Source organism: Prunus dulcis, chromosome 1 (assembly GCF_902201215.1).
Source record: "Prunus dulcis chromosome 1, ALMONDv2, whole genome shotgun sequence".
NCBI lineage: Eukaryota > Viridiplantae > Streptophyta > Magnoliopsida > Rosales > Rosaceae > Prunus > Prunus dulcis.
In genome coordinates this window covers 32221688-32248341 of record NC_047650.1, presented here as the reverse complement: position 1 = coordinate 32248341, position 26654 = coordinate 32221688, and the positions used below count along the sequence as shown (strand labels likewise).

The 26654-nt window shown below is 36.8% G+C and overlaps 5 protein-coding genes across 9 annotated transcripts; 2 read left to right on the top strand and 3 right to left on the bottom strand.

Moving 5' to 3' along the window:
* Positions 1–691: 691 nt before the first annotated feature.
* LOC117624331 (trihelix transcription factor GTL2-like) lies at positions 692–5801 on the bottom strand. Of its 5 annotated transcripts, XR_004585306.1 has the most exons (4): positions 5134–5801; positions 3669–5007; positions 2198–3381; positions 1225–2028 (listed from the first exon to the last, which is right to left on the bottom strand). XR_004585306.1 is itself a non-coding variant. In XM_034355529.1 (3 exons), exons 1-2 carry the CDS (start codon positions 5556–5558, stop codon positions 3702–3704), a joined length of 1731 nt encoding a protein of 576 aa, XP_034211420.1. In that variant the 5' UTR covers positions 5559–5801; the 3' UTR covers positions 692–1168; positions 3669–3701. The 5 variants fall into 5 exon arrangements, 4 of the variants coding, with proteins under 4 accessions (XP_034211420.1, XP_034211413.1, XP_034211404.1 ...); XM_034355529.1 differs by lacking the exons at positions 1225–2028; positions 2198–3381 and adding an exon at positions 692–1168; XM_034355522.1 differs by lacking the exons at positions 1225–2028; positions 2198–3381 and adding an exon at positions 692–1154.
* Positions 1912–3007, top strand: LOC117618255 (transcription factor MYB1-like). The gene is made up of 3 exons (XM_034347855.1): positions 1912–2044; positions 2151–2280; positions 2431–3007. The coding sequence occupies exons 1-3, from the start codon at positions 1912–1914 to the stop codon at positions 3005–3007; spliced, it is 840 nt and encodes a 279-aa protein (XP_034203746.1).
* Positions 5802–7764: 1963 nt separating the features above from the next.
* Positions 7765–9806, top strand: LOC117614709 (cytochrome P450 CYP72A219-like). Its single transcript, XM_034343604.1, has 5 exons — positions 7765–8084; positions 8186–8406; positions 8498–8742; positions 8839–9202; positions 9329–9806. The coding sequence occupies exons 1-5, from the start codon at positions 7805–7807 to the stop codon at positions 9752–9754; spliced, it is 1536 nt and encodes a 511-aa protein (XP_034199495.1). The 5' UTR covers positions 7765–7804; the 3' UTR covers positions 9755–9806.
* Positions 9807–13903: 4097 nt separating this feature from the next.
* Positions 13904–15082, bottom strand: LOC117612630 (transcription factor MYB114-like). The gene is made up of 3 exons (XM_034341307.1): positions 14784–15082; positions 14561–14690; positions 13904–14414 (listed from the first exon to the last, which is right to left on the bottom strand). Exons 1-3 carry the CDS (start codon positions 14917–14919, stop codon positions 14072–14074), a joined length of 609 nt encoding a protein of 202 aa, XP_034197198.1. The 5' UTR covers positions 14920–15082; the 3' UTR covers positions 13904–14071.
* Positions 15083–16969: 1887 nt separating this feature from the next.
* Positions 16970–17573, bottom strand: LOC117615876. The gene is made up of 2 exons (XM_034345043.1): positions 17201–17573; positions 16970–17087 (listed from the first exon to the last, which is right to left on the bottom strand). The coding sequence occupies exons 1-2, from the start codon at positions 17498–17500 to the stop codon at positions 17043–17045; spliced, it is 345 nt and encodes a 114-aa protein (XP_034200934.1). The 5' UTR covers positions 17501–17573; the 3' UTR covers positions 16970–17042.
* Between the last annotated feature and the right edge of the window lie 9081 nt (positions 17574–26654).

Here is a 26654-nt window from a genome sequence, read left to right as displayed (position 1 = left end):
CTATATTTAGAGTCGGTGTAATTTACTTGTATTTCGCTAAATTTAGAGCATTGCAATAATCTAACCTCTTAGAACAAGACACATCATCAAGTTTTTTTCTTCTTCTCTTCTACGTAATCCTCTTTTCTCTGGATGAAAAATTGCCCATGGTTGAATGAATATTCCAGTCCGAAATGAAAAAACTCCAAAAGTCTTGAATGCGTAATTTCTTTTAAGTAAAAATAAAGACAGATCCATTGCAATCTGATTATGAGGGGAATGGAAATTACTTTTTCGATCAAAAGAAAAAAAGAATATGAGGGGAAGGAACTAACGAAGTTTTTTACGGAACCTAACGGCAGAGACCATTTCTGATCACATATGCTAACCTTGAGAACCATAAATGACACAAAAAAACATTAAGGGTGCAATCTGATAGTTTCATAAACCTTATGGACGTTTTGTGATAATAAGCCTATTTTAAGTTATTAGATTATTGCAATGGCATATATTTAGCGAAATGCAAGTAAATGCACCATCCATAAATACAAGATTCCAATTTGACAACAACAAAAAAACTATTTAAGCTACCAAATTTTGCAATTAATGATATCATTATTTCAGACCTAAATAAATGACATCATTATTATTTTGTGTAATTCATAAGAAACATTTGTTTTGTGGTACAAACTTATTACAAAGACAAATGAGATATCATTAATCTAATAAATAAGTAATAAAACCTCGACTTTCCGAACAAATACAACAAAACATCAGGTCAGACGATAACAACTGTGTTAGACTTGGATCTATCTACTTAAACCCACTAAATTGGGGTCCCTCACAGCAAGAACTATATAACGACTACGTCTTTGGAAATTTGTGGTCGTTTCGTTTGCAAGTGGGGAAAAAAAAAAACCTTTTATCTCAGCCACAAATCCTACCAACTTTGTTATTTTTCTTTTCTGTTGGCATTTCTAGATTGAGTAAAGCCAAACATTATAAATAAATAAAAACAATATTAATTTCAATTCTGATGCGTCCACCTCCACGTACAAGTTGCAGGAGGGTCACTCATTTTCAGATTCAGAGCTTATAATTGTTAATGCAACAGCTCGATTGAATATGCTGATTCTCTGTGTGCATGCATGCCTTGCCTTGCAATTACATTTTATCTGCGATATTCCCATTGGAGGGCCAAAGAATCAAAATCAAGCCGGCCCCTGTTTTGTTTTGTAGCTTAAAAACTTGCATAGACAACTCATTAAGCTAATTAATACTACCTAATTAGAAAATAATTAAGCATAATGCATATATACTTGTCAGAATCTAGATAATATATCCAATTCCAACTGATGATGCAAAAACTACAACCACTAATAGTTGTTTTGTGCAGAGGAGAATGTATAAAACCAATCCACATTAATTGTTTTTGTATAAAACCAAATAATACTTGTCATGTTAATTCAGGATTTTACATATGCACCTAATTACAGTTTACAGAAATATGTCAAGTTGTTCTTGAATCTGTTTTTCTCATCTATTACATGAGTTTTTCTGCATAAATCGAAGACATCGTAAAAGTGAAGATCAAAATTGTATAAAGAATAATCCTAATTATATCTGTAATCAATACATGTACAGGTTTAGAAGGCTGTACATGTATCACTGCTAATCATGACCTCATTAGACATGAAATCTTAAAACGTGATATCATTTGGCAGTAAGTTCAATTCTTTATGTTGATTCTAGCCACGTTGTTAAACAGTTAATACAAATTATTCACAAATTTCTAAGTCTTCATATAATAAGATTAGATTGAACTACAAACCATCTATCTAAAATCAGTCACTTCCAAAGACACTGGCGCAATAACGTGCAATTCTGAAAGAAAGAGAGGGGGAGAGACAGAACCGAGCAAGTTAGAGAGAAATGGGAAGAAGCTATCGCTGTGATAAGGATGGACTGAGTAAAGGAGCTTGGACTGCTCTTGAAGACCAGATTCTCATAGAGTACGTCAAAGACCACGGCGAAGGGAGATGGGAGAAACTGTCAAGGGAAACAGGCGAGCCGACTTTGACTTTACGCACAAGTTTCTTAATTTCAATGCATGAATGATTATGAAAATGATAGAACATTGTTCAATTAGAAACATGTATTATTGGATGCAGGTCTAAAGAGATGCGGGAAGAGTTGTAGACTTCGCTGGTTGAATTACCTGAGGCCTGAGATCAAGAGAGGGAACATTACAGAAGATGAAGAAGACCTCATCATCAGGCTCCACAAACTCTTAGGCAACAGGTACTGGCCTGTCACTTCAATTACTATATATTGCTTGCTACTAGCATTGAAACTGTTAAGGTTTTTCTCTTCATATGCTGCTTCGTTTATTAATACTACCAGGTATGCTTTTTTTTTTTTTTTTGTCTTTCCTTTTTTGGATACCTGTAGGTGGACATTGATAGCTGGAAGGCTTCCAGGCCGAACAGACACTGAGATCAAGAACTACTGGAACTCTGCTTTAAGGAAAAAGGCACAAGAAAGCCACTCAGAAAGGTCTAGAAATGAGTGGAAAACGACCAAGGACACCGAAAAAGCTGTCCCATCGTTAAAAATGGACTCACACTTCATCCAAAATGGACTCACACCAACAAGCTGCATCAATAATGAACAGCTTGGCACTACCAATACATTAGCAGAACCATTTATCTCTGGAGTTGAAGCAACGAATATCGAAGTAAAATCAGATTCCAGCGATGGATTCTTACCAATCACTAGAGAGAACGATATGACATGGAACTTCATAAGGGATCTTAATGCAGGCGAACTTGGCATATCTGAATTTCTACATACTGACTTCTCCAAACTTTGTGAGTTGAATACCACGATTTTTGATTGCACAAGTGGGTGCAGAAACGGGTCATTAATGTCAACCTCAACTGCCGAAGCTCCTTTGAAATTGCAGGAGTGGTTAAATGATTGGGCAGCAGACGACAATTGTCTTCCTGAAGCAGCATTTGGTCCTTGATTCTTCTATTACTGTGCATGTCAATACCAATTCAAATGGCCAAGTAGATTTTCTAATCATACATCCTCCATTCAATGTTTTCAATGTATTTGCCAAGCTCTCTTGGTTTTGTTAGAATCCAATCCAACTACACAACCTTTTCTGGGAGATATCTTAAAGGATATGTCTTTTAGATTTTACCTCAAATGGAAACTGTGTATTGAGCATTTACCATTACCAATTTTGGTAAAACAAGTGGTCATTGAGGTTGCTCGGAATTTCAATTGCACGTGCACCTATGACCAACTGAAGTGAAAATGACAGTTCATTTTGTGATACAATGATATCCGGAGCTGGTATCCAGTTGCAGTTGTTACATAGTGAGTGGGTGGAAGCTGGGTTGAGTAACATACATATGAATATGAGTTACTAATTTGATGAGTTAGTAGACTTAGCCAACAGTTTCATATGGTAAGACATCCTCCAAAATTTATCAATATGTTATATCCTAAAAAGAAGCATTTAATTTAACTTCAAACTCCATCAGCAGTAAAAAGTTATAAACTGCTTAAGAAGGCTGGAAACTCAAGCAAATAGCATAATAAATGAACGTCAATGAATCTGAAAACACTTCAGTTCCTAGGTTCATAAAAGAAATGCAGGCTGTGATAATCTAACGTACCTTTCTAGTTCTGTCTGATGGTCATGCTCTACCTCATTCATCAGAATCATCATCATCAGTATCTTCCGTTTCATCCACGTTCTCGTCATCCTCACAGTTTTCCTTCTCCTTCCCAAGGTCTCCTTGCACATCTTCTACTTTACCACCAATAATGCCATCAAAATCCAACCTATTGGACCCCATTTCAGAGATTTCAAAATTGCCACTAGACAGATTATGTGCAACTCCTGCCTCTCTCCCTGCAACGAAGGCTTCCAAAAGATCTGAAAAACCTTGCTTTGGAATGTTATCATCCATGCTAGCTGAAGGGTTACTAGAATAATAGGAAGACGAAGATGAAGGGGCGGTGATGGGTGTTCCTGAGTACAGCTGATCCAACTGATTAAAATAAGAGCAAGTTTTGAAATTATGAGGACGCTTTTTGGCACTGTCTTTGGTTTTTCTGAAGTACTTGTTGATGTTCTCCCACTTTTGTTTGCACCTTTTGGCACTCCTTTGATAACCCATTGAACCCATTAAAGCACTGACCTCTTCCCAAACAGGCCCTTTCACCCCTGGTTCCTGAAACTTTGATTCTATACTACTTCGCACTAGAATCAATGCCTTAACTTCACTTTGAGGCCATCTGCTATTTGTATGATCAATTTTGAAGGGTGTCAATTCCTCCACTGCGGGTTCATTTAAATTATCAGGCTGCAACAACAATGGGGCTTGCCTTGAAGGAAGATTGACTCTTTGGCCAGTGATTTTCTCAATGTAAGAAACAATGAGTGCCTCTCTGCTTGAAGCCAGAGCCTGTTCATGGACTTTGGCAATGGCTTCTCTCTTATGGTTTTCAGCCTCTTGACTTCTCCATGCAGCTTCTCTCTCCCTCCTCTCTTTATCCATTCTTTCAATCACTTCCAAATGCTTCTTATGAAGATTCTCTTGGTGATCCATAACCTGCTTCACCAAGCTCTCAAAGAAGCTAATCACTGAACTTAATTGTTTCTTCATTGTCCTCTTTCTCTTCCTCTTCTGAATCTTCCTCGGCGAAGACTCTTCTCCGATGGAGGCTTCCGACCCATTATCCACCCTAACTTGAGCAGTTGGAGCAACATTGAGGTCATGTGGATCACAAAAAGGCACAGGCAAGTCTACATTTTTAGGGGAGTTTTCACCAGTGAGTGCAGAGCCAGAGCCCGTTTGATTAGCCTCGCCCATCTTTGCAAGGCTATAGATTGCTTCAAGCTCACCATAAAGCCTGTATTTGTTCTCCAAGTCCTTGCATATATCTCCTTCATTGGCTTCCTTCTGCTTTCTGTTGGTCTCGGGAATTGCTGCATCGAGAGGTTTCCAGCTGCGGCATTAACACAAACACGTGCTATGTAAAAAAGGAGCAACATGAAAAACAGAGAAAATAAAGAACAAGTACAACAAAAGCACGTAAATCTGTGCATTAAGAATGTTATGAATAGAATTTTACCACATGGGTTCATGGGTTTGCCAACTTTTGAATCCTAAGTTATGCATTCGACTCTGAAGCAATCGAGGGTCGTCTCCATTTTCATCATCGAACAAACCAGCGCCAAGCAGAGCACTTTCTCCATTTCCACTGTTCTCATTGAGACCAAGCTTGAAATTTACAGGACCCAGCTGCCAGTGCAACCTTCCTTGCTGCTGCAATGCTTGAAGATGCTGGCGTTGAAACAAGTCGTGGGTAATGGGAGTGGGATGAACAAGGTGACTGATATGATATGGCTCAGGCTGCTCAAGTTGTTGATTGAAATGGTGGTGGTGGTGGTTTTGCTTCTGATGATTGAAAATGGGCAAAATTGGTGCGCAAGAATTACTAATATCCATCAAGTGTTGCTGGTTACCAATCTCTGATATGTCAAAATTAGACTGCATATCTTCTTATTCCAAGATTTCCAAGAAAAAAATAACAGTTTTTGTTTCTAATTTGAAAGTGTTGTTGGGGTTGCAATGCTAGTTGAACTTTTGAAGTTGAGGAGTAAAGTTTAGGGCTTTCTTCTTCATCCCTTGTTTGTTGTTCTTGGGAAAGAATTCCTAACAGAAAGATCTTTTCAAAGGCTCAAACACATAACAGACTGAACCTGCAGGGAGTAATTGTAGGGAAGGATAAGATTGCAGCTCGTCTAGTCAGGTTACTGTTCTTTGTGAGTGGTTTTTTATTTATTTAATTTTTATAGAAAATTATTCATGAAATATATTTTTAGAAATGAACAATATTTCTCTATAAAAAATATAAAAATATAAAAACATTACTATTTTACTTAGTTTGCAATAATTAAATAAATAGGAAAAGATTAATAAGACAGGTTAAAAAGACCAAAAATAAAATAAAATCAGCTAATTAATTATCCTTCTCTTTTAAATTGACTACCATGAAAACTAATTCAAGTTTCTTTATCTTCTGTTTTTATTATTAGGAAAATCTCCTTATCCTCTAAAATCATTGTAAAAAAAAAAAAAGCAATAAAAATCATGTGGTAAATTGATAATATAATTTATAGGTTAGTGCACATATGTGGACACATTTTACTCTTTTAAAAAAAAAAATTTAAACCTCTACTAAATTCCAATTAATTTTGAATTAAATATTTTAATTTTAAATAAAATTATGTCCAAAGTACTTTATTAAAATATATAAAGAAATCATTTGACAAGAAAATGTATTAGTAACTCTTTTTTTTTTCTTTTCTAATAAAAGTAAATAAATTTTCAAATTCAAGTATAGTTTAATTTTGTAGAAATATTAGCAAGAAGGCTTTAATTGTGGTTTCCTTGTATTATTCCTCGATGGCCATGCTTGCTGTCGCTGCGGTATTAAATGAGGGGAATAGACTGGAGAGGAGCGGAGTGTAGTGTAGCATGCACTGCAGGAAATCTCATGCGGGGCCCAGTGAGACACGTGTTCCAATCTGAAATAATATGTCCGACGACGACATGAAAGAGTGAGAGACATCCTTTTGGAAGCATACGATGTATTGTGGTTCACGTGAAGAGTAGAGTACGCGTTGTCCTGTTGTCGAGTTGTCTCCACCATTAATTCTCTGTCCCGTACGGATCTCGAATATCATCCAACGGCCAGAGTTTAAAATTGGCAAAGGCTCAGTTGACAAAGTAGTAGCATTATTGACATACGGCTATCTATAGACGCCACCATACAAGTTACAACAGCTCTCTTCTCCCTCACTCCCTTCCAACTTCCCAAAATGATTGTCTATTTCTCCACGACAAAAGTTCACAAACCAAACCAATCACCTACGGGACCATTGGATTACAATTTCAGACGTAATTGGGCTAATTGGTTAGGACAGTGAACCTGCTCCGGATTTTTGTACTAAAGTTTGAATCTTCTTTTCTATAAATTACATTATATGAGTTATTTTAATTGATTAACATGGTAAACCTACTCAATATATGTTGCTTTATATCTCCTATGTTGCAAGATGCTTGTAGGTAAAATGATTAAGAATATTTAAGTTCGATTTCTCCCTTCTCTAATATCACTTGAACCCAAATCCTAAATTGATTTGTTCACCAAACGAGGACCCAAGGACCTAAATTAATGGTGGGCCAACGCCCAAAACGGCAAAGACCAAGGTGGGCCGGCCCGAGCTTTAGCTACATTACAGCCTAAAGGCCCACTAAAGGTTCTTCAACGTTTCTTTTTATTTGAGGTCACATCTTCATAAATTGCAATGTGCTTTTAAGTATTCTTTGGCTCACGGGGACCAAGGCACGCAGAGAGCATACTTTATTAATAATTGTCCTGTCTTTTGTCTCAAATACTTATCTTCAAAGTCGGCATTCATTTGCTGCCTGTGGGGTCAGTCAAGACTGAAAATGAAAGAACTTTTGTTGCTTGTTGAAACTTGGTCCTCAAGAAAAAAGAAAAATGACACCAGATTTTGTCTACGATTCTATTCATGGTGGGGGCAGCAACAATGAAAAGTCAAAACTAAAAACCTACGTGGGGTTTGCTTACTTTTTTTGTCAAAATATCAGCCACACATCCCCCGTGTAGGGAGGGACCTATAAATTCATCAGTACTTTGGTGTCTCAGTTCCTCAAGCCAGCTTTAGTTTCATAGCAGCAAATTAGCACAAGGAAGAGAATCAAAAGAAAAAATGGAAGATAATATTTTGATCAAAACGTTGACATTCTCCTTGGTTTCTCTAATTCTGTATTCTGTTGGGAGAGTTATTCAAGTCTATTGGCTGAGACCCAAAAGCTTAGAGAAGCAGTTGAGGCAGCAAGGGATCAGAGGCAGAAATTACAAGCTTTTCCAAGATGACATGAAAGAGATCAAAATGTCCAGCGAGGAAGCATGGTCCAAACCCATGTCACTCAAGCACCAGATTGCTCCACGTGTCTTCCCATTTTTCGATCAAATGGTCCAAAATTACGGCAAGCAATAACTATATATTATCTTTTCCCATACAATTTGAGATTTTTCATGTATGATTGTGATTGATGACATAATGGTGGTGACATTTTAATTTGTTTAGGGAAAGTGAATTTGGGATGGTTTGAAACGAGGCCAAGGCTCATAGTTGCAGAGCCAGAGCTGATCAAGTTGATATTAGCTGACAAGAGTGGGCACATTACAAAGCCACCACTGAACCCACTTGTCAATCTTCTGCAATTGGGTGTCTCTACCTTGGAAGGAGACCAATGGGCCAAACGCAGAAGGCTCATAACTCCTGCTTTCCATCTTGAGAAATTAAAGGTACCTATCATATCAATATTTAATTAAAAATTCTCACAATTCACATCATATCATATGTGACATTATTGAAAATAATAATAATAATAACCAGGGGATGGTGCCTGCATTTGTGACCAGTTGTTCTGGTCTGATCAATCGATGGGAAAATTTAATTGGTGTTCAAGGATCATACGAAGTAGATGTGGCACCAGAGTTTCAAAATCTTGCTGGGGATGTTATAGCTAGAACAGCATTTGGAAGCAGCTTTGAAGAGGGGAAGAAGATATTTGAACTTCAAAAGAAGCAAGCTGTTTTAGTGCTTGAAGCCTATTATGGTTTCTATTTCCCAGGTTTAAGGTGTGTTCATTGGCATTAATTTAAAGTATCAGCTGAATTGTAAAAGTAGTTTATTCTAAGTTGTTTTAATTTGATGCTAGTTTTCTATCTGTACAGATTCATACCCACTAAAAAGAACAAGATGAGGTACAACTTGGACAATGAAATCAAAGCAATATTAAGGGGTATGATCAGCAGGAAAGAGCAAGCCATGGAAAATGGTGAAGTGGGTTCGAATGATTTGCTGGGTTTACTCTTACAGTGCAAAGAACAAGAGCAGAACAGTATGACAATTGAGGATGTGATAGAAGAGTGCAAGCTCTTCTACTTTGCTGGCCAAGAGACCACAGCCAACTGGCTCACTTGGACTATGATTGTCTTGTCTATGCATCCAAGCTGGCAAGAGAAAGCAAGAGAAGAAGTCCTACGTGTGTGTGGAAAGGAAACACCTGATTTGGGTGCCATAAATCGCCTCAAGATTGTAAGTCGTTTTCTCGCACGATTAATGTTACATGTACTACATTTAGTGATGATAAATAGTGTTACGAACATCAATTCAAACCAAAATGTTTTCTAGCAATTTGTTGCCTGAATTTTCCTTTTGCAGGTATCTATGATATTGAATGAAGTTCTGAGGTTATATCCACCTGTGACTGTTCTATATAGGCACACCCAAAAGAAAACCAATATAGGAGGCCTTTCCATCCCAGCTGGGGTTGAATTTGTGTTGCTGATTCTGTTTCTCCAATATGATCCAAAATATTGGGGTGAGCAGGTTGAGGAATTCAACCCAGAGAGATTTGCTGAGGGAGTTTCCAAGGCATCAAATGATGAATTTGCCTTCTATCCATTTGGTTGGGGCCCTAGAATTTGTTTGGGCCAAACTTTTGCTGTGATAGAAGCAAAGATGGCTCTGGCTATGACTCTTCAACATTTCTCTTTTGAGCTCTCACCCTCTTACACTCATGCTCCCATTGTGGGCATTACCCTTCAGCCACAGAACGGAGCCCCAATTATACTTCACAGAATTTAAGATGATGAAGCTGAAGCTGGTGAATTTGAATATTTATTTGCATAAATAAAAAGGGTGGATCTTCATTCACATTATCACGTTCCAGGATGTCTTGTCTGGTCTATCAATCTGATTAAACTCAAGAAATCTCTGCAAGATTTCTAAGTTATAGCCGAACAGTTCTAGTACCAATTCCACAAATGTGAACATTCCACAATAACATGAAAGGATTGTCACACCAACATATGATTTGTTAATTCAAGGAAAAAAACCTCACGGAGTGGAAAATAAAAACAGAAGGAACAAACACGAAGTGGGATTTTCCTAGAATGAGCAAATGGCCTCAAATGCAATAATAAGAAATATCATGAAATCAGAAAAAGAGAAGGGGAAAAAAGAAAGGAACAAGGTAAACCAACTCTCATCCATTTCAAGGAATTGATTCATCCACAGTCCACTCCAAGTTCAAAGGCGCTTCATCACTTGAGCAGTCAAAAAACTCATCTCATTAAAGCCAGACTTGAAGCTATCCTTGCGTTTGGAGACATCTTCTCTTCCAATTGTCAGAGCATTCACAAGAAATGAATCCTAATTTTAGGATGACCGACCCAGTAATTCTTAATCTCATTGTAGGTTCTACCTGGTAGCCTTCCAACATCAATGACCACCTTAATTCAATAGCTACCCAATTCATAAAATTGTCAACCCAAATGTTCTATACACATGAAAAGATGAAATAATCTAAATTAATGAGAAAACATTGTTCAAAAACTAGAACTTGGGCAAGCTCACATGTTTCCAAGGAGCCTTTGAAGCCTAAGTATCAAGTCTTCTTCTTGGTCTGATATCTCTTAATATTGGGTCTAAGATAGTTTTTTTTTTTGGACGAAAGGGTCTAATATAGTTCATCCATCTAAACCTGCAACTCTTTCCAAATCGGTCAAGACCTTCAAAAACCAGAAATTGAGATTTCTATATCTAGGTCATGTGGTTTTAGTTATACAGTATTCTTTTGCTCTTGGGGACAAAGGCATGGAGAGAGCACACGTTAATCATTGACCTCTTTTTTGTCTCAAATACTTGTCCTCGGAGCCACGTCTGAAAATGAAAGCACTTTTGTAACTTGTTGAAACTTGGTCCTCACGTATATCAAGAAGAAAAAAAACTTGTTCCTCGAGAAAAAAAAAAAAAAAAGTGACACCAGATTTTGTCTATGATTCCAATAATGAAAAGTCAAAAGTACGTGGCTTTTGAATTTTTGTGTCAAAGATATCAGCCACTCATCCCATGTATGTGCCTATAAATACATCAGTACTTTGGTTTCTCAGTTCCTCAAGCTAGCTTTAGTTTCATAGCAGCAAATTAACACAAGAAAGCAAAAATGGAAGATTATGTTTTGATCAAAACTTTGATACTCTCTTTGGTTTCTCTAATTCTGTATTCTTTTGGGAGAGTTGTTCAAGTCTATTGGCTGAGACCCAAAATCTTAGAGCAATTCCAGTGATCAGGCCAAGTCCGAGGCTAGGCGAAGCACAAGCGAAAAATTCAATTCCAGCGGGCCATTTTTGCCCTGACTGGAGGCGGGACCCACGAAGACAGGCTGGCCCGAAGGCAGCTCTCGTCTTAGTTTGAGCCCGAGGGAGGATGACGTCAGCCCTGCACTCCACTAATAGCTAGAAGACATGTGTCGTCGTCTGGGCACTCCGATCGCCTGCTCTTCTCCAATCCAACGGCTGAGGTTTTTTTTGCTATAAAATTATGAAAAAAATACCAAAAAATTATGGATTTTTTTTTCTATAAATACCTACGAATACTCTTCACTTTCAACACTAAATCTTCATACATTTTCTTCTACTTCTAATATTATTCACTTTTAAATTGTATTTTTATTTATCATCTTATCCGAAAATTTTATCCGATTGGTATATGAATTTTATAATAAATACTGACACGTACGAACCCAAAAATCTTATCCGAAAATATTATCCAAATTAATTATTTAGGTAAAAAAATTTGTAAAAAAAAAAAACAAATGAATAGTATTTGCCCTGTGCCATGACAATAGGTGGAAACACACATTACTTTTTACAAGGACAGCTACTATTCACGTGAATAGTACTGCCTTAATCTCCCCCTTACCATGACAAAGGGCAAATGGATGGAATTGCTTTTAGAAAAGCAATTAAGGCAGCAAGGTTTCAAAGGCAGAACTTACAAGCTTTTCCATGATTACAAGAAAGAGATCAAAATGTCCAGAAAGGAAGCATGGTCCTGTTGAAATTAATGCACATTTGTGCTAAAGAAATGTGTGGAGAAATCTAGAAGCTTTGAGATGAGCCTAAACTATTGGAGAATTATCTAGAAAAAGCCACACACTTGTGGCTGGAGTAAAGTCGGCAACTACATGCAACTATGAAGATTATTCTAGAAAGCCACACACTTGTGCCTGGAGTTAATAGACTAAGTCGGTGGAGAATGTCTATGTCGTCTACTCTCATCTATAAAAGGACTTGTAGCCTTCCAAAGCGGAGTGGAGTGAACCAATCAACTCCCAATCTATGTGGGAGTCAACAAAAAAAAAAAAAAAACTCCCAAACTAAGGGAGCCAAGAGCTATCCAAAGAAAGTAATGTTGAGAGCCAATAAACTCATCAATCTAAGTGAAAGGCCAAATAGTTCAAACTAAGGGTCAAATAGCCAAAACTAATATAAGCAAGTGTGATGGCCGATAAATTAAAAAATTAAGAAGGCTAATTAGCATACACTAAGTTATGTACTGTTTTTTTCTAATCTAATAAAATCACTTTGTTTTCAACTATTGTTTATTGTCCTAAACCTCTTCACCTTGGTTGGAGCGGGCTTGTCCTATTTTTTTCTACATGTTAAAATTGCCAGGTTGAATTTAACGTCTCTTTTGGATATGCCCTCAGAAGCCACAACACCATATCATTTCATATGTGACATCAATTTAAACCATACTTTAACCAATTGGGAAAAAAACAGGGGATGGTGCCTGCATTTATGACCAGTTGTTCTGGCCTGATCAATCGATGGGAAAGCTCAATTGGTGTTCAAGGATCATATGAAATGGATGTGGCACCAAAGTTTCAAAATCTTGGTGGTGATGTTATAGCTCGAATCGAACCGCCTTTGGAAGCAGCTTTGAAGAAGGGAAGAAGATATTTGAACTTCAAAAGAAGCAAGTTGTTTTAGTGGTTGAAGCCTATTATAGTTTCTATTTCCCAGGTTTAAGATGTGTGGTGCTACTTTATTATAAGTTGACAATGATAATTTAAACTACCGTTGAATATTAATAGTAGTTTATTTTAAGTTATTTTTATGCTAGTTTTCTCTCTGTGCAGATTCATACCCACTAAAAAGAACAAGATGAGGTACAACTTGGACAATGAAATCCAAACAATATTAAGGGGTATGATTAGCAGAAAAGAGCAAGCCATGGAAAATGGTGAAGTGGGTTCCAAGGATTTGCTGACTCTGTTTCTCCAATATGATCCAAAATATTGGGGTGAGCAGGTTGAGGAATTCAACCCAGAGAGATTTGCTGAAGGAGCTGCCAGCCAAGGCATCAAAGGATCAATTTGCATTCTATCCATTTGGTTGGGGCCCTAGAATTTGTTTGGGCCAAACTTTTGCTGTGATAGAAGCAAAGATGGCTCTGGCTATGATTCTTCAACATTTCTCTTTTGAGCTCTCTCACCCTCTTACATTCATGCTCCAATCATGGGCATGACCCTTCAGCCACAGCATGGAGCCCCAATTATACTTCACAGAATTTAAGATGGTGAAGCAGAAGCTGGTGGATTTGAATATGTATTTGCATAAATAAAAAGGGTGGATCTTCATGTAAATGTGAATTTGTCACATCCATTTACTTATTATAAGACTAGTTTTAAATCTTGAGTTTGGAATTCTGTTGTTTCACCAAACCACAAGAAGACAAAAGGTTACTGAATTAATTAAATAGCCGACATTTTATGCAGCCTTTTATCTCTTTATCACTTTTTCCAAAACCTATAATTGGTTCTGGTCTATCAAGCTGATTAAACTCAAGAAATCTACCACTTCCTTCTCTGCAAGATTTCTGAATTGGGCTAAAACAGTTCTAGTAGCAATTCCACAAATGTGAACATTCTGAAATAACATATAGAGATTGTCACACCAACATATGCTTTGTTAATTCAAGGAAAAAGAACCTCACAGAGTGGAAAATAGATACAGAAGGAACAAACATGAAGTGGGATTTTCCTAGAATTAGCAAAAGGCCTCACAAATGCAATAACCAGAAAAAGAAAAGGGAAAAAAGAAGAAGGAACAAAGCTTAAATGTCATGCAAAGTAAACCAACTCTCATCAATTTCAAGGAATTTATTCATCCATTCCAAGTTCAAAGGCCCTTCATCACTTGAGCAGTCAAAAAACTCATCTCCATTGAAGCCAGACTTGAAGCTCTGCTCACATTTGGAGGCATCTTCTCTTCCAATTGTCAGAGCATTCACCTCCATTATCTGGATATTCTTAGTGTCAGAGGACTCTTGTTCTGCTTTTGAGACTGCTCTGTTTTGTCTTTCTCTCTGCTTTATCTTTTTGCTCAAATGGGAGTTCCAATAATTCTTAATCTCATTGTCGGTTCTACCTGGTAGTCTTCCGGCAATCAATGACCACCTTAATTCAACAAACAGGTACCCAATTCATAAAATTGCCAACCCAAATGTTTTATCAACATGAAAAGATCAAAGAATCGAAATTATAGAGAAATCATTGATTATAAAATAAATAAATAAATAAAACTAGAACTTGGGCAAGCTCACCTGTTTCCTAGGAGCCTATGAAGCCGAAGTATCAAGTCTTCTTCTTGGTCTGATATATTGCCTCTCTTAATATTGGGTCTCAGATAGTTCATCCATCTTAACCTGCAACTCTTCCCACATCGGTTAAGACCTGCAAAAACCAGAAATGAAGCCTGCTGTATTAATATCTCCACAAAAAGAAATAGACTTTGGACATGTCTATATGTGTGTGTTGAAAATGAACCTGCTTTGGTTGCAACAAACTTCCACCTCTTTGGACCGTGGATTTCAATAACTTGAGCCAGTTTCTGGTCTTCCTCTGCTGTCCAAGAGCCTCTGTTTACTTCTTTCCTTGTACTTCGTCTGCTCAATGGAATCATTGCAAACTAAGGCAATTGAGCTCACTTGAACCACTACCAAGAGAGGAAGCTCAAAGTTTTATACCAAGCTTTCAGAGGTGTATTTATGGCCTAGAGAGTGGTGAGGATATGTTGGTTTTGTTTCGCCTCTTATTTCTTAGCTACCTTTCCTTGAAAAATTTCAACGCCAGCTAACTTTATATTTATATATACATGAACAGAACAGTGTAGGACTGTATTAAGAGGTTGCAAATCTTTCCCCAAGGCATCTACGTGGATTGATGATTGAAGAACGATAAATTTTTGTGTACAATATACACACACATGTTGTACACATGAGAATTCAACCAATTAAAAACATTCTGCAGATCTAACGGCCCAGATTGTCCAATCAAAGATTATACATAGGTAATGCTGCCATATTGCTTTATACAAAGATTATATGCATGTGATATGTTCTGTGATCCAAGTGGACCCAGACAAGAGAATGATGAAAGCGCTGAAAGTTTATTAGCCTTTGATCAGGACAACAAGCTAGCCAATTTAGTGATCAAAACTAGAGTCAAATTGCATGATATAAAAAGAACACTCTGTTTTATAATCATAAAGATAACAAAGTACAAACCCAAAAGTTGGAAAACACATTACAGGGATTGATTGGATTCTTTCTTTTCTTCAGAGAAGTAGGATGATGCCCCATTCTCCTTACAACCCACATGACCCAATGTTTCTGTGCCCTCATCATGCTTTTTTATTCTCTTCTTATTGTCTACATTCCAGACCATAAAAAAAACTTAAAATTTAAAAAAATTATAAAAAAAAATTGAAAGAAATGGGCCAGAAAGCCACCTGCCCTCTCTTCTTAGCAGACTGAAGGAGTCAGAGACCCACTTGGATCCTGCCATGCTTGCTTGCTTGTGTAGATTGGGGCCAACTTCCAGGACATGTTGCATAAATCCATAGAGAATCCATTTTCAAGCCAACTTGGCAAGAGAGAACTCTTTTGGGACATCTACAAAATTGTTATTTGCAAAATCTTTAATAAACAAAAAAAAAATATTAATAAACCATGGTATCTAACATTGGTTATGTTGGGTTTTGCAGATTTAGTATTTTAATGAAGACCCTTACAGTAGCTCAAAAAGGTTCAACTCTTTTCTCAAGTTCCCTGCAGGGACAGTCATTATGAAACCATACACATCTTTGAAAATATCAAATGACCTTTTTAGACAGAGTATGTACTGTGCTTTTTGATTAAGGATTAGGTAGAAAGTGGGCATCTGCTGCAGCAATGTTTGTATTCTTTTTCTTATCTATTTACAGACACAGAACTTGTGGATTTACATGTATTGGAAGAGAATATAGCGAGTTGGATTTTAATGAATGGAGTTTACATAATAATTGTAAAAACTAACTGCTGCAGTTTTTTCATTATAATTAAACTAAGAAATTGAGCTTAATTATGCTCCTTTGCACATGAGTTCGATTCCCCGAAATCTACATTATACTAGTTTAGAATTTTTATAGTTAAAAAAAGGAAAAAAAAGGTCATACTTGACACAAATCTAAAACAAAATGTTCAAGAAAGTGCTAATTTGTAGTAGAAATTGGCTTCTTTTTTCGGTACGTAATTAACCACTACCCACCAATAAAAAAGAAGACAGAAAAGCAATTCAAACTCTAAAGATCACTGCTAATTGAAGTTTTGAGTTGATCATCATGATTAGTATAATAACATTTACATTACAATGATCTCTTTAAATCAAGATTAGTCATCATCATCATCATTGAGCTTGTTGACCCGTCACAGCATGTGGAGCAGTAATTACCAATTACCATAGCAGAGAGAGCTCCATTAATTTATTTAGAGACATCGAAAAGAAAACCAAGAGTTATCATTTAGGGCATGTGAAAAGCAAAGTCTCAATTATATGGCCATGTTTTTGGCATAGGGAAACTTCAGTCAGGAAACTTGCCAAACAACAGCAACCAACATAAGGAAACAAATTGACCGAAAAAGCATAAAGGAAACTTTCAATTTAAACAGTCTGCCTGCACTACACTTTATTCAAGTAACCCACCCTCCCTCCCTCTGTAAAGTTTCAATTGGCGGACGCAGCAACCGAACAACCAAGGGAAATCAGTTATAGATACACCGGACGATCAACCCGAAAGTTATTACGGCCATCCTGAGAAGGCCAGAAGCAACCAGTAAGGAACAGAAACAGAGTCTAAGCAAAGAAACAAAAACAAAAATACAGGGGAAAGGACCTCTTCCACTTAATACAATGGGGGGGCTTACCAATTCTATATGTTTAGGCACTTTTCGTGCCATCTCGTCCCTAGCACGATACATGAAAAGGACCTCTTCCATTTCTTCTTCGCCATTAATTTGTCCGAGAGGATGGTTGACAATTTTTTCCAGTCCAACAGCGTTGTCTATTAAGTACATCACCAGCTTCAAATCACCGGGGCGACCACGATAGTTTTTCACTTCCACTACCTTGAGGGAACCATGGGAAAATTTTGGAGCTTCCTTGATTTCTATCTCAGGTTGGGGTCTCAAAATACCTGTCAACTGCAACGAGAACCGAAATACCATTACCTCTCCTTGACGACTTATTGACCATTATCATTCCAACGGGAAAAGTAGTTACCCAAGAAAATTTCACATATTTATTTTTAATACATAAAGTAGACGCAACTGGTAGTGGACCGACCGCACGGAAGATGCCTTTGTCTTGTTGTACTTGGTTAAAAGTTACATTTAGTAAGCAAAGCAAGAAGTCATAAATTTTACTGGGCTTGAAATAACTGACCAACGGATGAATTTGCAGTAAAAGGGAGCATTAATCTATACAGAGGAGAGGTTAGGCACAAAATACAAATGAAGTGTGTGATCATGGAACTGGAATAGCATCAGTACATTGAAAATGTCAAACACTCCAGCGTACGCGAGTGAACTACCATCTATACACAAATTAAATAGGAAGTTTCACTAGCAAGCAAGAATATATATATATATAGCTCCAACACCAGTTTCTGCAACTTTGGACATGCCTCAATGAAGGAAGCTAATAGAAGGACACACCAATCCTCATCAGCTGCAATCTTTACTTCCAAATGTTTGAGATTTGCTAATTTTGTAATTCCATTTCCATGATTCCCGTAGAACTGAAAACCAAACAAGGGGTAAGGCACCAACATATATTAATCCAAGAAAAAGGAAAAAACCAACACATAACCAGGGTTGAATTCAGCTTGAGCACCTCCATACTAGGATGACAGGAGTAAAGGTTAGAGAACACAACAAAATGAGAAACATCGCTAGTATATTTCAGGGATACCTGGGCAAGGAGAGGTGCATTCGAGAGAAAGAACGTTTTATAATCTCCAGGTTTGGATGATTGATCTCAAGTGCTTGGGCACTGCAATTCACTATCTCTAAGTGCATCAATTGCTTTGATGGTCCAACAACTCTTAGCTTATCATCCCTAAACCCTCCGCAGTTTACCAACAGGCAATTCAAAGCTTCTCCCATCGTGGCGATGGCTGTCAAATGGATAGACTTTAGAAACTGGAATCCCATGTACTTGCAAGGGTGTGCAATATCAGTCAGACCATCACACTCCATCATCTCGTAGTTACCCATAAATGTGTGGGCAGACTCATAGGCCAAGTCCATCACACTCCAGCAACGTCACTGTCTGGGCTTTGGCTTTCTCCGCAAACTCGAGCCATTTACTTACTGTTGTATTTGTAGATTTATCTTTTTCCACATCAAAAAGAGCCAGAAAATAGTCTAGATGTTCCCCTGTGTGGTGTTTCAAAACATCATCGACGAACTTCACGTAGTTCTCTTTTCGCTTCTCTGGTTCCAGCGGCTCCTCAGGGAACCTATAGTCATCGTGAAAGTTCAAGGTTCTAGTATGCGACCACACGTAGCGCCATCGTTTGGAAAGGACACAAGTAGCAACTGCTTGTTTTAGCGGCAAGCGAGAAACTATTCCTCCAAGTATTCCATCACCTAACTCACTTATTCTATCCACCAAAACCTTGACCCAAACAAACAAAAATGAAAAAATCAACGTCAAAATAATGAAAGCAAAAGCCAAAAAAAATTAACAAGAATCATAAATCAAGAAGATGACATACAACAATTACAAAACCTACTCAAACGAAATTGCACAAAAACAACAGAGCCACCCTCCCACTGTAAAATTTATTAACCAGAAGATGACATACAACAATTACAAAACCTACCCAAACGAAAACAAAAATCAAATCAAAGTCAAAATAAGGAAAACAACAGCAAAAAACAAGAATCATAAATCAAGAAGACGACATACAACAACTACAAAACCTACGCAAACGAAAATGCGCGAGAAGCTTGATCAAGAATCAAAAACTTGTTACCAGATTAACAAAATCATAAATCAAGAACATGACATAACAACAATTACAGACCTACTTAAACGAAAATGCACATACGTACCTGGCCTTGATCCATAGAACGCAGCCGCACCGACCGACTACCGAGTGAGGAGGCGATATGACCACTAGCTCTCACTCTCTCTCTCTCTCTCTCTCTCTCTAAAACTCGCCTATAGCAGAAGAAGAAACAGAACAAACCGGATGCTACAGTAAATAGCTATCTCTCTCTAACGTGAAGCACCAGCTTATGAACTGCACTAACTCTCCCCGCCCAAACAAGCTGCTTAACGGCTAATTCAGCACCCAGTAACTGTAGCAGTGGACACATGCCAGATGGAGAATCGACGTCACTTCATTTCTTTCTTGAGTTACTACAATACAAGCCGTTAGATTACTTTGAAATCTACGGCTGTAAACAAAACACCAAAAAGTAAAAAAGTAAAAAAGTAAAAATTGAAAAAGAAAATATATAAAAAAGATACAAGGCTATATGACAAAAAGACAAAGAACATATTCGTATACATTATTTCATATCATATGCTATCAACCAAACCAATTTCATCTGAAATCCTCTTTAAATTTTGAGATTAAAAAATAAAAAATAAATACACCAATCCACCAATCTGTTAAACTAACTAAAAACAAAATAGAAAAGAAAGGCAAGATTGCTAGCTGACGAAAAGGCCCTCTTTAGGAAGAAAGCTTCCAATGGTTTTCCCAAGCAGTAAAAGTGAATCAAAATTTTTTTTCTTTTCCAAAAATTGCTTCACCAGCAGTAAATTATTAACATAGTTTTGGATGGAATTCATGGTAAGGGGTAAAATGGGTCACTAATTTTTGGTCGGGGGAAAATGGGTCAATTTAAGTTTATGGGGACAAAATGAAATTTCACCCTAGTTTCATGGAGCATTGTTGTAAATAAGCCTTATTTTAATCTCTAGATTTTGGACACAATAACCTGAATTCTAATTGTTTAACACATGCCATATCTGTAAAACTGTTCCTCTTGTGCATCAGAATGTCAAAAGTTTGCTTCCTCAGCTTCGTGGAAAACTATTCCTCTTATGGATGCAAGATCTGTTTTTGGTTCCCTCAGCTTCGTGGAAAAGTTTGACATTGCATTGCATAGATTCTCATCTGTCGTACATTTTTATTCACCTGCAAGATCGGGCTGCAGAGCTTTTTATGTTTCTTCACTTCAAAAATATCGAACCCTGGTTTATCACAATGAGTCTTTCAAAACCTGGCACAAAAATTATCAAACTAGCAAGGAGCACAAGGAAGCAAGCAAAAACCCAAATCCTAAATACAGCAATCAAATTAAGCACAATGCACTTCAATCAAAAGGAAAAAGTGTGCCCCTAAAGAAATTGCCAAACAAAAGAACAGAAACTCAAATACATACTAGTGTGCAGCATGATGTTGCACATAGGGGAGCAAACAAATTGTATAAGTTTAGGAAGTTTTTCTTGGAGCTGCTGCCTAGCATGATTTACTTCTCTTTGTTCCCTCTTCATCATTAGGTGAGGATATTCGAGAGGACCGATCGCAATTTTTTCCAGTTCAAGAGCGTTCTCTACCAAGTAGATGACAAGCTTAAAATCACTTGTGCGACCACGATAATCTCTCAATTCCACTACCCTGAGGGAATGATGGGAGCAATTGGAAGCTTCCTTGATTTCTATCTCAACTGAGGGAGTGGGAATAAACAAGGATCTCGTACCGCTCAACTGCACCAAAAAGAAATGGAAGATGAAGGTGTTTTCCTGCTTGATTCAAAAGTCATATATAGCTAAGGTTCACAGAAAAAACTGCTCAAGGAGATGGAGTAAGCAAAAGCAAAGCAAGCTAGCCGTCAAGATTTAAATTGACTTAAAATAATTGACCAACGTATGAATTCAGTGGAGCACTAAACTAGGTGAGTGATTGAACTGGAATAACAACTGTATACATTAAAAGTGTCAAACGAGTGAAACACCACAGTAAATATAAGTACCAAGTAAGATATTATACCTCCAACACCAGTTTCTGCAAGTTAGGAGATGCCTCAAGGAAGGAAGCTAATTTAAGAAGGCAGCAATATTATTATCCTCAGCTGCAAATTCTAATTCCAAATATTTGAGATTTGGTAATTTAAGAAGAGTAATGCTATTTAGACACACAACATTGATCCTCCTCGTAGAGCTGAAAATCAAACAAGATATATATGTATGTTAGACCTTTATTTAGTTTTTGGTGAGATTCTTTATTTATTAGACCTTAATAAATATTTGAGATTAAAGAGGCAAGAGAGATTACATCTTCCAGCAAAAAAGTAGGAGAGAGAAAAATTTTCTTTTATTTTTATGAGAGAGAGAATAAAATTAATGATTGTCTATTTTAAAAAAAATTAAAACTACTTGCCATGTAATATTTAATCTCAACCATTGAAAGTGGAGTAATCTAATGACCTAAAAATTGTGTCAAAATCGTAGTGCCACGGATTCGCCCCATATATATATATATATATATAATATAAAATCCAAAAAGAATAAAAAGGAGTGAAAACCAACACATATATAATTAATTTGCATTCACTAACCCAGGTTGTGTCTAGTTTGAGGACCTCGAGCTGAGAACAACATAAGAAAAGTTGGGAGAAGTCTTCAATCATACGAACTGGGGGTAAATAGTTAATAGACACCTCAGTAAGCCGCGATACATTCCTAAGAAGCAAGTTTATCTTGGGTCCATAATAAATCAATGAAACAAGGTTTGCATCATGGATATCAACGCTTTCAAAATAGCAACTATGCAGCTCTAAGTGTTTCAATGCAATCGATGAACCAACAACTCTTAGGTTACTTGACTCCGCACCCAACAGTGATATTCGTTCAAGAAATACACAGTTAGACAAGAAGCACTCAACAACTTCTGCAGTCATTCGATTAGACCTCACATCAATACTTTTTAGAAACTTTAAGCAACTGTATCTACAAGGGCAAAGGTTTACACTTTCAGGAGACCCACACAGGTGCTTCAGAGGGGACCCCAACCCCCCTCCGGTACCTAGGACTCCGTGGAGATTCTGGAGACAACTAGTATAGCTCAATTCCATATTCGCATCATACTTATCATTGCGTGACACGAACAACTCAAGTTTCTGAACTCTCCTTTTCGCAGCAAAATGAAGCCATCTACCTGTTGAACTTTTATACCTCTCGTCTACGAGATCAATATAAACCCTAAATTGCTCTACGTTTCCACCTCTGTGTTGATCCACTACACTATTCACCCGCTTGACGTAGGCATCGATTTGCATGTCATCAGGTCCCCCGAAGTCGAGAGTCGTAGTATAAACCCAAACATAACGCCATCGCTTCGAGAGGATACTAGTGGCTACTTTTTCCTTCAGTGCACGCAAGAATTACATCTGTTAATTCACTGATTCGATCCACCATGTTGGAGGAAACCTAATTACATGTACAAGAATTTGACCCGAAACAAGAACAAAAAATCAAAATAACGACAAATAAATATAACAAGAATCTAAAATCAAAACCAAAACAGCGAAGGAGACAAAAAAAAAAAAAAGAAGAACAAGAATCGAAAATCAAAATCACAATATAGATGGCAACGATTAGAAAACCTAAGCAAAATTGACAAAGTTTGATAGTTGTACCTGATCTTGGGAAACTTGACAAGTTAAACGCAGGTTTTTTTGGTCCATTTAAGCTGTCTTTATATAATAACATTTTTGAATTTATCTTTCTTTCAAAACGTCATAAAGTTAACGAAATTATCAGATTGAATCCTTAATGTTTTTGAGTTACTGGGGTCTCTAAGATTACACGCGTGCTCAAAAGTAGTCTTTGTCGCCAGGTTATGTAGGAAAGCCTGTTAAATTGTTGACAAGACACACAAGGCGTGATATCATTGGATATGTGTGCTTTGTCATCAATTTATAACAGATTTTTGGACGGAACTTAACAACATTGACTATTTTTAAATGCATGTGTTAATTAGGTTTTTTCAAGCTTTATCTCTTTTTTATTATTCTAAGTTTGCAATCTTAATTGGGATGCCTATGCCAAAGTTTCTTCGATCTTGCCTGATCTTGGTGAAGACATACCTGATTTTCTTAATTTTGATATTAGACCGCTCCGTTATTGTAATGGCCCTTTTATGGCTAGTTTGTATTGACCCTTTGTGGCTAGTGGCTTTTTTGACTGATTTATGAATGCAATCATAGAATTTCTCAACAACAACAAAATCTTAAGGACCACTATTTAAAACATTAAAGACGCAACCTAATAATTTTGTTAATCTCATGATGTTTTGTGATAAAAACCCAAAAAAAAGTTCAAGAATACTATTCATTTGATTAAAATTATGTTGGCAGACATTGAGTTTAAGTCCAAAATGTCATGCTGATCACTCATACAATATGTGATTAAGTATCCTATTCAGTTAAAGAGTCCTAATTCAATTATAACTTCAATGAATATACAATTTGCTTGGTGATGGAGTCCTAGTTGAATTTGAACGAGAAGAATTCACGCATATAAACAAAAGGTTCATGTCATTACAAAGTGGTCACACGCATAAAGTACTCAAACGCCCCATCTTGAAATTGTGTTTGCACAAGGTAGAAGACTTTTGTAGTGATTGTATGGCTTCATATGTTAGTGATTAGTGTCTTTGAGAGTGTGTATATTCACTTGCCACCAATTAGCAGAAAACCTTTAAAAGTGTTCGGTTGTGGGAATATCACCTGGTTGTTGTAAGATACATTTCTGCAAGGATTCAGTCATATTAGCACTTCAAAATCAAATCCCGGATAATATTGCATCATCAGGTTGAACAACATAAAAATGAAACTAAAATATTTTTAATTTTACTCATAGTACAGCAAGACTCAGGCTATTTATCAGCGGCACCACATCCGACCAGTAACATGTTTAATTATAAAGGTTTTATATCATCCATAGTGGTTGTTTAATAGTTCAAACTATAATTTTACTTGTAATGGTACAATTCAATAACTTCAAATCAATAGTTATATCTTCTTACATTTTTTTACATATTCAAATAAAATAAAATGGATAAATTTAATAACACTAAAAATTGTACCATTGAAATATTCTCAAAGAAATCTTTGAAAAGAGACCAATTTTGAATAAAATATATATTAATTGCTATATTTTTTCAATTGCATTGAACTATTGAACAACCATTGTGAATGCTCTTAAGAATAATGCTACTCTTACTACATTTTGTATACCACATTCTCATACCATCTTATATGGCAAATGAGGTAGACAACCACATCAATTAAATTAATTTAACATTTTCTTTTCTTTTATGATTTATTGACACTTTTTAATTGATATGATTGTCCACTTCATCTACTACATAAGGTGGTATTAGAATGTGGTATGCAAATGTGGTAAGTATAGCATTACTCTGCTCTTAATGGCATAATGCATTAATTGCTGTATTTTTTTTATTTTTAATTAGCATGTGGGTCTCATAGTTAGCTTATTGCAATTGCATTTATTGCAATGAACTAAATCAGATCATTACAAGCAGGACGGAACCAGAAATTTTTATAGAGGTGGGCTATTATTTCTTATAAGGGTAAAGATCTCTAAATAAATTTTCATTTATTTTTTTCATAGGAGAAAACTTGAAGCTAACTGGAGATCTGTTTGGATAGGACATACTAATTTTTGCTTGGATGGATTGGGCTAATTTTTGTAAAATGAGGTGTAGTGCCTAAAAATTAGAATTAAATTTCTTTTTTCCCAAACTTTGCACTAGGCTAGAACCCACTCTAGCCATAGTAGTGTAGTTCCGTCCTTAATACAAATTCATGCAGTAAAATTGCATTGATCTTAACCATTACAGATACTCTATTCTTAACTAAGTTATCACTGTAAACAAGATAGCCACTTACATGCAACAACGGCTAGGGGTTAAAGCTTAGCTCAGCACAAACATAGCTCATCTTTCAATAACTGCTCGAAATCAATGCATATATAAACATGGCTACTCACAATGAAAATATGTTCTTCAGTTGAGGTAATTACAAGCAATATTGGAGGAATGACAAAATAGAACTTAGGAATTCGAGTGCATGGATAAATGTTATCAACGACTTGTGCTATGATTAATTCTCAAATAGTCAAGCCACAAAAGGCTCAAGATCTCAAGAAAACAAGCAAAGAAGTCAAGCAAGAGCCTTGAGTCCTTCGGAAAACCTGTATGCCTTGAGGAAGGGATTAGGGTTGTTGCTCAAGTGAATGATTCCCCTTTTTATATGACTTTTACCCTAGCTCATAGGTCATTAACTTGGGCACGCGGTTTGTGGGGATTAAATCGGCCTGCAATTTAAGCCCACGCCATACAATAAAATTGGCATCATTTAGGGCATGAGAAAAGCAGAGTCTCACTTTCGCGGCCATTCCCAAATTCCTCACTAACTTTCCATACTTGAGAGAGATTTTTAGAAGGCTTTAGTCTCAACAAATTCTCAACATTTCTACAAGGAAAGAAAGGATACTGGTCAAGGCACTAGTGTGTCAATTTAAGCAATAAAATTCAAAAATTACAAAACAACAGCAAGGAGCATGAGGAAACAAAAACTCAAATCCAAATCAGAGCAATCAATTCAAGCGTCTACATTGCACTTGATTCGAGTAAGCCACCCACCCTCTATAAAATTTCAACTGGCGGAGGTTGAGATCGAAAGAAATTGTCAAACAAGGCCAGAAGCAACGAAACAAAAACAAAAATCCCAAATATACCAAATACAGGGGAAAGGCAGGCACAAGGACCTAATAATTCTTTGCCCTTTAGAGGCGTACAAAGTTTATATGTATAGGGACTTGTCTTTTGAGTTGCCGCATAGCAAAATCTACTGCCCTTACTTCTTTAGGATGCACAACAATTTTTTCCAGTTTAACAGCGTTCTTGATTAAGTACATGATAAGCTTCAAGTCACCTGGCCGACCACAATAGTCTCTCACTTCCACTACCCTGAGGGAATTACGGGAGCAATTGGCAGCTTCCTTGATTCCTATCTCATGTTCCGGTCTCACCGCACCTGTCAACTGCAACAAGAACCGAAATACCATTAAGTATCCTTGATGACTTCTTGACCATTTCGAAATGACACAGATCATTCCAACAGGAAAAGTAGTGACCCAAGAAAATTCAACATTAAGTAGAAGCAACTGGCAGTGGACCAACCGAATGGAAGATGAAGATGCATTCTTCCACTTGGTTAAAAGTTACAGCTAAAGAGTTACATTTAGTAAGAAAATCAAGTCACGATAGCC

Excerpts from the sequence above, each read along its gene's own strand:
- LOC117612630 (XM_034341307.1), bottom strand. The coding sequence starts at position 14,919 with ATGATTCCATTGAGCAGACGAAGTACAAGGAAAGAAGTAAACAGAGGC. Across the intron at positions 14,691-14,783 it reads GTTTGTTGCAACCAAAGCAG|GTCTTAACCGATGTGGGAAG; the intron begins GTTCATTTTCAA and ends TGGTTTTTGCAG. Across the intron at positions 14,415-14,560 it reads CATAGGCTCCTAGGAAACAG|GTGGTCATTGATTGCCGGAA; the intron begins GTGAGCTTGCCC and ends TGTTGAATTAAG.
- LOC117615876 (XM_034345043.1), bottom strand. The coding sequence starts at position 17,500 with ATGGTATTTCGGTTCTCGTTGCAGTTGACAGGTATTTTGAGACCCCAA. Across the intron at positions 17,088-17,200 it reads TGCCTAAACATATAGAATTG|GATGGCCGTAATAACTTTCG; the intron begins GTAAGCCCCCCC and ends TGGCCTTCTCAG.
- LOC117624331 (XM_034355529.1), bottom strand. The coding sequence starts at position 5,558 with ATGCAGTCTAATTTTGACATATCAGAGATTGGTAACCAGCAACACTTG. Across the intron at positions 5,008-5,133 it reads CAAACCCATGAACCCATGTG|CTGGAAACCTCTCGATGCAG; the intron begins GTAAAATTCTAT and ends TTAATGCCGCAG.
- LOC117614709 (XM_034343604.1), top strand. The coding sequence starts at position 7,805 with ATGGAAGATAATATTTTGATCAAAACGTTGACATTCTCCTTGGTTTCT. Across the intron at positions 8,407-8,497 it reads TCCATCTTGAGAAATTAAAG|GGGATGGTGCCTGCATTTGT; the intron begins GTACCTATCATA and ends AATAATAACCAG. Across the intron at positions 9,203-9,328 it reads CCATAAATCGCCTCAAGATT|GTATCTATGATATTGAATGA; the intron begins GTAAGTCGTTTT and ends TTCCTTTTGCAG.
- LOC117618255 (XM_034347855.1), top strand. The coding sequence starts at position 1,912 with ATGGGAAGAAGCTATCGCTGTGATAAGGATGGACTGAGTAAAGGAGCT. Across the intron at positions 2,045-2,150 it reads GAAACTGTCAAGGGAAACAG|GTCTAAAGAGATGCGGGAAG; the intron begins GCGAGCCGACTT and ends TATTGGATGCAG. Across the intron at positions 2,281-2,430 it reads CACAAACTCTTAGGCAACAG|GTGGACATTGATAGCTGGAA; the intron begins GTACTGGCCTGT and ends GGATACCTGTAG.